This window comes from Octodon degus, unplaced genomic scaffold (genome assembly GCF_000260255.1).
Source record: "Octodon degus isolate 3935 unplaced genomic scaffold, OctDeg1.0 scaffold00053, whole genome shotgun sequence".
NCBI lineage: Eukaryota > Metazoa > Chordata > Mammalia > Rodentia > Octodontidae > Octodon > Octodon degus.
In genome coordinates, this window is record NW_004524629.1 from 13,803,576 (window position 1) to 13,812,324 (window position 8,749).

At 40.9% G+C, this 8,749-nt stretch overlaps 1 protein-coding gene across 2 annotated transcripts in view; it reads right to left on the minus strand.

Moving 5' to 3' along the window:
- Nucleotides 1-8,749, minus strand: part of Hgd (homogentisate 1,2-dioxygenase) — a 44,737-nt gene that overhangs the window by 4,537 nt on the left and 31,451 nt on the right. For both annotated transcript variants that reach the window (XM_004633338.3, XM_023717614.1), the window contains 3 exons: nucleotides 7,153-7,277; nucleotides 4,770-4,874; nucleotides 2,508-2,634 (listed from right to left, as the gene is read on the minus strand). In XM_004633338.3, coding sequence (XP_004633395.1) covers nucleotides 2,508-2,634; nucleotides 4,770-4,874; nucleotides 7,153-7,277 — 357 coding nt within the window. The remainder of the gene's footprint in view (nucleotides 1-2,507; nucleotides 2,635-4,769; nucleotides 4,875-7,152; nucleotides 7,278-8,749) is intronic.

Sequence of the window (8,749 nt, forward strand, 5' to 3'; positions counted from 1 at the left end):
TATATAATTAGGTAGAGTGCTGTGCACTTGAAACAGAGAGGAGTAAGAAGATCATTTATGAGGACTCACAGTCTGTCCTGTGAGAATGTGGAAAACAAACCACAGACAGAATAGAGATGCAAAGTCAAAGGCTTGATATGGTGCTGCTTCCTTATCTGCAAAGTGTAAGCAAATGTCAAATATTTTCATAATCCACTAAGTGGCCACACTCACCCTGCTCTCAGAACAAATAGCCCCTGCAACATAAGTGTGGGTGTGACAGTCCCTGCAGAAAATCATATCTACTTGATTCTCCACAAAGCAGAAAGAGCGGAAAAGAAGCAAATGGAAGCACAAAGTATCTATATTTTAAAAACAGTTCTGTTCATGACTTACACTTGCTATCATCCTCCTCACTCTACTATCTGTCTTTCAGGTCACCTTCACAGCTTAATTTTAAAAAAGAAGCAAGACAGAATTCAGCTTTGATCTGGGTATGAATTTATGTAGCTGTGAGTTTAGAGATGACATTTCTACATCACTTAAAATATTTCAAAGGACAGTGGGAGGGTAGACCTTGCCTTTCTGATTAAAGCTGAATCTCATTGACTAAGGTGCATTAAAATGACTGGAGGCAATATTTCTTAGGAGTAATTCCCCACTTTGCCTTTAAAGTCACATTAAAGTAGTAAAGAGTTTGAGCCCTGCTAAAGCAATATTTTTAATATATCTGGTAAAATTCATTTTCAACTTGGTGTTCTGTGATTTTTTTTCCCTACTAACTTGAGACATCCATAGCTTCCTGAAATTTATCCTGGGACCAAATTTTGAGAGTCATTTAAGAAATTAGAGAAGACATCTCCCAAGGTCACTTGTTTCAGGTGGCCTAAAGTACAAGTGAAGATGGAAGAGTGGATAGAGGGCCTGTAGCACAACACCAAACTGTGTCCAAGTCATTCTGATTTGCTATCCCTATGCCCAGGCAGTGAGACAAACTCAAGGCCACAATTTCTTAACACAAAAGTCTGTAAAACTTCTGTGTCAGTGTTCCCTGGCTTGCTGGCTCAAAATGCAAGTCTGAGGTTCTACCTCAAAACCAACGAGATAAACTCTCTGGGGGGTGGGCCTTGAGAATAAACTATTTTAAAAAGGCTCTCTTGACATGGTGCTGGATTTAACCAGGAAGCGGCCTTCTTTGATCCTGAGGCCTTACTTCCCCACCTCAAATGCTGCCATTGCTCCTTTCAGTGCAATGTTGTACCCATAGAGACCTGGCACCTGGGAGTGGTTACATATAGGCATAAATCTCATATAAACAGAAGGCCCTGCAGTAAACTACAGAAAGAAATTTGTTTTCTGGAATGTTCCAGGTGAAAAGCATCTTAAGTCTTTCTAGAGCTCTGTGTTCAAAAAATGCAATGTCTGGGTAGCAGAATTGTATACTAACCTTTATTGAGTTTTGTTTTCAGCTATTTATTCCACAATTAAAAATGCTAATCTCACTAAATATAGTTGTGATCTATTTTATTTATTCTTGGTGATGTAGTCGCTTACTGAATAAATGTTATGTGCATATTATGAATGGGACACTTTGTCATTATGCTAGCTATATTTGCTCATGGCCATCATGTCTGCTCTGTTTTCAGACAGTGTGACTCTTCCATTAACTAGTTGTGAGTCCTTGAGTATCAACTAATTCCTCTGTGTCAGTTTCATTTTCTGGTAGATCACATTACCTAGCTCTTTCAGCTGTTACAATAATTAAATGAATTAATATTTTTTATGGAACTTGCAACAGTGCCTTTTGAACTGGCCAATAATCATTAATTGTTACAACAATATCAGTAAAATAAAAATAGTAGGGTTTTAAGAACTTATTCTAGGTAACAAGTGCTCTACAGGAATGACTTCTAGAATAAAACCTCTCCTTTAGTGTAGATCAGAATAGCTTTGCATTGCTGAATTAATTGGAGAAGGCATATTATCCTGGCACTTGATCAAGACTTAGGTAACAAAGCTCCTCAAACAATTAACTCACAACATTGCTGCAACTCTCTATTGTTTAAAAGCAAGATCTATGGGGCCAGGGAGATAGCTCAGTAGAATAAGTGCTTGCCTGGCAAGCACAAGGTCCTGATTCCAATCCCCAGTACCATGAAAGAAAGAAAGAAAGAAAGAAAGAAAGAAAGAAAGAAAGAAAGAAAGAAAGAAAGAAAAAGAAAGAAAGAAAGAAAATAAAAGATCTGCAATGTACATAAACCTTCTGTGTAGCACTTAATCTTTCCACCTCTCTTCAGGGCTACAGAAAAGCAAGATCTAAGTTTGAAGTCTACGTATTCTGCCATCCCTGTAGATAGTATGAGGTTTGAGCAAACTAAAGTATAGGGAGCAGCATTAGGCCCGAGGGGGCAGGCTCTTGACTTCAGAGTAGAGAACAGTGCCCAGAAGCAACCTGGAGTTTATTCCTGATGTGCAGTGCTCACTGCTTTGCTTCCTGAATTCCAAATGTGACTTGAAAAAAGACTTACTATGATAATAAGGAGGCCTGAAGGTCTTTTCAGCAACCCCCCATCGAGGTGGGAAGATGACAAAGTCAGCGATGGCCACTCCAGTGCGGACGGACTTGGCAGTCAGCACTGTGAAAATGGATGGGTCCTGTGAATGCACAAGGAGAGACTGAATGCAGGTTGCAAGGACACACATGTCACCTGTACACGAAGGTGTTTTCAAGTAACAGTCTAATTTTGACCAAATGACACAAATCAAGGCTTAGAAGTCTGGGCTTCTGGTCAATGTTCAGTAATCACTCATCAGACTCTTTCTGTGTTTGAAACAAAATGAATTCACACCAACTAAGAGGATTCTGAGCTGCTTGTTCATCCTGCTGAGCCCACATTACACCCACCCTACTACCCCATGGCTCTGACAGCAGTAGTGCCGCCTTCCAACAGAGCCTTGGGCAAGAGAGATTCCTTGGAGTAAGGTGGGAAAATAGTTTCTAATAAGATGAAATCCTGGTAGATGCAGATATGCTTCTCTTTGGGGGAATCCAGATGGCATGCACAGGCAAGAAAGTCTGAGAAGTGCTTTTCTGCTTTCCAACCCTTGATTAACTCTGACATCTAAAACACAAAATTTAATTCCTCCAATCTTGGTGGTGATGGTGTAAAGAGGTGTAGTTTGGGGGACAAGATTATGCTTTTAAAAAACTTCACATTTTCAGTTGAAAGGCTGAGATTTGCTTTAACTGAAATCAACAATCATATTTAATTTCAGACTCCAGGTTAGCATCTGGGGAGTTAAAGATGACTTCCTTGAACCTTTAACCTTCAGCAGGGTCAGGGGAGAGGAAAGTGGCTATTTCTACCTGAAAAGACTAGAACAGGTTTCAAAGGGGAGATGCCATTCAAGCCTCATCTTGATAAATGAACAGGGAAAAAAAAAGGACAGAAAAGGGGGGGGGAGATATAAAAGGGAAGGAGAGATGAAAGAAAGAAGATGAACAAGTGAGGAAAAGAGGGATAGGGGAAGGAAGAAAGGAAGGAAAAGGGCATTTTGTCACAGAAAATACAAGAAACATCAAAGTGCAGAGAGATTTTGTGCAGAGGAGAAAAGGTTAAACCGAGCATGCATTGACAGAAGGAAGAGGGGCAAGAGGTGGTGCTGGAAAAGGAGGCCAGGGCCAGATGGTGAAGAGCATCCAACGCCATGCTTCAGAGCGCAGACTTAATCCGACTACAGGGAGCCTGCAAAGGATTTCTAATGTGCTGGGAGAGTGCTTGGATCTGAATTTTGGAAAGGTAACTGTAACAGCTGTACAGAGAAGATTGAACCTATGTTAATTCAAATAAGAAAACTAACCCTTATTGCTGGCAGTGTTAACATTTCTGCACCTGTCATGGGAAATACTATGAAACTATTGAAAGAATGGTAGTGAGGCTCAAGTAAGGCTTTATCAGTGTCTCAGGGTGCATTTTCAAGTTGTTTTGGGGTTGGGTTTTGATTTTCTTTCCTCCTTTGGTTTTATTAAGAGTTGCAGCTATTCAGAAAGGTAGTTTTGTCCCCCCAGAGAGAAGTCAAAGTGGCCCAGAGTAATCTTCCTGTTTTTGATTCTCTGGCTTCTGCCCTAATTATCCCTCCAGCTTGCGGGTTAAGTTAATCTATTATAAACTAGGCTGCAAAATCAACTTTCCCATAGGATCTCAGAATTAGAGCTTTATCAAGAAAGTGGGACCTTCAGGGCCTGCAGTGTAGATCTGGGACCTATTTGTGGCTGCTAATTGACTAAAAAAAAATGACCAAGTTCATATAGTAGAATTTCTTTGGTTGGAGTTCAAGCACTGAGCATTATGAATAATTGTAGAAGAAGGATGTTTACTCTCTCAGTGCCAAACATCCCAAACTAGAAGGCACTCAGCTAGGCAACCAGTGGAAGCAGAGTAGACGCCTGAAGACAAAGCCCTCTCTAAATGCACAAATGTTTTCTCCTGTGTCCATCACTAACATTGGCAGGTGGCTAGGGTTTTTTTTTTTTAAGTTTTTATCCATCTATGAGAGTTATTGTAATTACTCTGCAGAGAACTAAACTGTGTTTCTAGATGGATGTTGAATCTCTGGAATGGCTTCCTCATTAGCTATGTTATTTACTTCTTCACTAAGGGAGAAAGGACCATGCATGGGCCTTCTAAGGTAACCTTGGAAGTGTTAAATGTGCAAATCCCATGGTCTACTGTGGACCTATCCCGTGCAAGGGCTACCTCACCACCAGGGCCCCTACAAGGTAGACTTACCGCATGGTCAAAAGCCACTGAGTTGATGACCATGAAGTTCTCCAGGTTGTACTTATATGGTGTGTAGTTCCCATGCCAGGCCACAACATTGAATGGGGAGACAGCCTAATCACACAAAACAGGAAAAGAAAATCTTGGGGAATCAATGTTTTTATAGCTGCAATCCCATAATATGTGCTGGGCATAACTATTTCATATTGTTCTAAATCTAATTATACCATCCTTTGGAAGAAACATAATTTATCATTCTGTGGGTGCTTCACACACCTTCCCTAAGGTTAGACACAAATCCCATTTTTCCAGTTTGTAAGCTGCAGCTGCCTTCTGTCACATGCACGGCAGTAGCATAGCACATTCACTAACTACTGTCTTTTTAACATTTTTTACACATAGCTGTGGGAATGTGTTGATGCCAGCAATTTCCAAATAATCTGGATTACCCTCTGTTTCCTGTTACAGTGGACACCTGCCATGACAGTTCTCCAGGCTTTGCAGCCCATAGAAGCTTCCAGTGGATGTAATGCATGGGTTGGTGAGTACAGGTGAGGGGAGAAGACCTCTACAAATTCCATCACCAAGGATTTGAGATTCAGAGTGAGCCTAAGGTCCTTGCTGGAGTTAGAGGAGAGCTGTGTTCTGCTATAAGAAGGTGGCCACTATGGGCCACCATGGGTCTACTCAGGAAAGAGGATCCAACTCAGAATGTTCTAAAGACTGTGATGAATAGGCTACTCACAGAAGTGATTTAGGATTAAGTGGAATGATTATAACTGAAGAGTTGTCTGAGCTTCACAAAAGTGAGAGAACATTGTGACTCTTAGGCTTAAGGTATAGAGGAAGAAATACAGTTACAACACTCTACAAGAGAAAGAACATAGAGAGGGCATTTCTCATGGGTATACTGCTAGCTATATAATTGTCTGTTAAATAGTTAACAGACAATTAGCTCTTTGTAAAATAAAAAGCTCTGATGTATAGCATATGCTAACTCTTGGGGTACAAATGCTTTCACTATGGCCATTTTTGAGCTACCAATGTGAAGTTGCCGAGGACACAGTTATGAAGAGTATGCACATTAGCTTGTGTGAGTTTTTATGAACTTGTTGCAGCACACAACTGTGTTAGTCACCTGTTCACAAGGAGGGAGCAGGACAGAAGGTGGGGAATGAAGTAATTGCTAGAAAATGGTCTCAAATAGGAAGGAAGCAGGGATGAAATAACCCAACTTGTCTTTTTCTATGACCCTCTAATTTCTTGTGGCTTGTAATCCCCAAAAGGTAGCAGTCTAAGGTACTACAACAATACTACAACAATCCCAGGCACAGAGCATGGCAGAGTAAGGAGAATGGATCTCTGGGGTTCACACAGAGGAAAATAACAAGGTCCAAGTGGGAAGTGGAAACGTTTCTAGAGCTTCTTCTGACTGCTGATGGGATCATAGTTCTCAGACAACTGTATATACAAAAGAAGGTGGGCAAAATGTTTTAAATGAATTTAGATTTCCACCACTCATCCCCAGAGGTTACCATTTTTGTCAGGTTGGAGTACTATCTAAGTACTATCTGCATTTCAAACAGACTTCTCTGAGGGTTTCTGATGTAAATGGTCCCCAGCTACTTTGAGAAACTCTAACCCTGAGTGTGTCTGCCTCAGAGGTGCCAATATAGGTGACAAATTGCTTAGCCACTGATGGTTGGCATGACCTCTACATGCTGTTCAAGGAAATAATATGCCTTGGCAAATACAAGCAATAAGTCAAATGGATAAAATTAAGCAAACAATAATGAGAACAGAAGAGATCTTTGAATTCTTTTTAGTATATGATTAATTTATTCTAACATATGCTCAATAAATTAAATAGTAATGTACATGAATATACCATATGTATATCATGCTATGATTTTAAAAAATTATTGTTATCTGTGCCTTTGCTTATGTCCTGAGATTATCAGGCTGGTGGTATAAACTTAGACAAGTTAATTACTTAGGTTCTACTTACTTTGTATCAACTATGACTTGTATTTAAAATGGGGTAGCCATTTTAAACATAAATAGGGGAACATAAATCTTGGTTGATTTTTTTGTTTACTCATATTCTTTTTTAGAACAGATCACACTGCCCATACATTATATTTCTCTCACTATTTATAGAGACCTTCCTATTGCAAGGTTTTCATTGCTGGGTGAGTAAAAATAGTATAACCTTTTGAGTTGGATGTAGGTTGCACATTGGCTCTACCACTTGCTGGGACAGTGGGAAATTATCCCTACCTGGTCTGCTTTCATGAATGACTATGAAAGGATGCTTGTGAAGTACCTAACACTGGTCTTGGCCATCAGGAGTTGCTTATTCCCTCCCTGGCTATCAAACCTCTTGCTTTACCTGTTTTGCAGCAAATAGCTTGCCCTGGTATTTATTAATCACAGTGTAACCACCTTGAACTTGACGATCTTCATACCAGGCAACAGGTATCAAGAAATCTCGAGGATTGGCCAAGCCATTAGCTCCTAGAACACAGTAATAGCAAATTCAAGGCCAGCCTGAACTTATGGAGTGAGAGCCTGTGTCAAAAGACAAAAGCAAAAACTGGCAAAAAAAACAGAAACAAAAACCAAAGTTCCACAAATTTTTCTCATTGAAGACTCACTAGATGCCTAGTCAGGTACCTTTTGAGGAGGACCCAAGGAATTTGGTTAAGCAAATAAATTCACAAAATTCATCAGTATCATTATCAACATCATTGCCTCAATTTGTAGAGAGATGCAGATATTTTACAGGCATTAGTTCATCATTACAGCTGACAGAAGGGAAGGGGACAGAAAAGAGAAGAGAAGATCTGAGAATATTAGACCTTTATTTTTCCAAGAAAACCTGAGTAGTGTAGATCTCTGTAACAGGTCACTGATCCTTAGACAGAACTCAGAATCCAACTCTGTAAAAACTCTCCAGCCTGAAAATTCTGCTTGCCATTCAGGGAGAAAGAAGTATTTTGGACTTTCCTGCTCAGCCCTGCTTAGAAGGGAGTGTTTCCTCCAGAGAAAGAAAATAAATCAAAAGACCAAATACAAAAAGCCTAAGTGCAAAAACATAATTTAACTCTGAGAGGACAGATCCAGGGAGTGTTTTATCATTTCCAGTTCCTGGGGTAAAAAAAATAAGCCCCCAGCTGGTTAGTAAATTATATATATTTTCCAGAGGGTACATGTTCTGTGGAACCCAGAGCCGCTGCTGCCTGGAGAGCAGCAGGAAGCCAGACCAAAGTGGGAAGAGTGGGTGGTGAGCAGGATGACAGACGGCCCACCAGGGCTCCAGCTGCCTCTCTGCCGCCTCCCACCTTCCTCTGAATATTTGGATCCCCCAGGGGAGTGACCAGAAGGCACATGCTGGCCTGTCCCTGTTTTGCTTTGAAAAGCTGTTGACAAGGAAGGAAAGAACTGGGAGATATGGCCAAAGATGAAAACAAGGGCCAATTTCCTCAGCCGTCCTTTTACTCCATGGGAGGCTTTGAGAGTAACTCCTCCTAACACCCTGCTTTTCCCTGTATCTCCTGCCTCCAAATATAGAGACCGGGGGAATTTGATCCACTTTTGGAAGTTGTACTCTGACTCAGGGGGCTGTTGCTTTTTGCTACTTTCTGGTCCTGAGTGGTCCACCTTTTTATTGTCCAGCTTGTGGATTTGGAAGAATGTGCTCAGTGGGAATGTGAGGTCCACAAACTGCATGTCATCAGTGTCTACTGCCCCTTTACACAGGATAGAAACCCAGCCATTTGGAGGGCTCTTCCCACTTACATACAACCTACTGGCTTAAGAAAAGGATTTTCACAGGACTTATTCCCACTTGTATGCTTTTCTTGTCTATCTCCTCAACTCTCCATCAAGAATTACTCAAATCTTGGGGCCGGGGAGATGGCTCAGTAGGATAAGCGCTTGACTGGCAAACGCAAGGATCTGAGTTGAATCCTCGGTTCCGCAAAAAA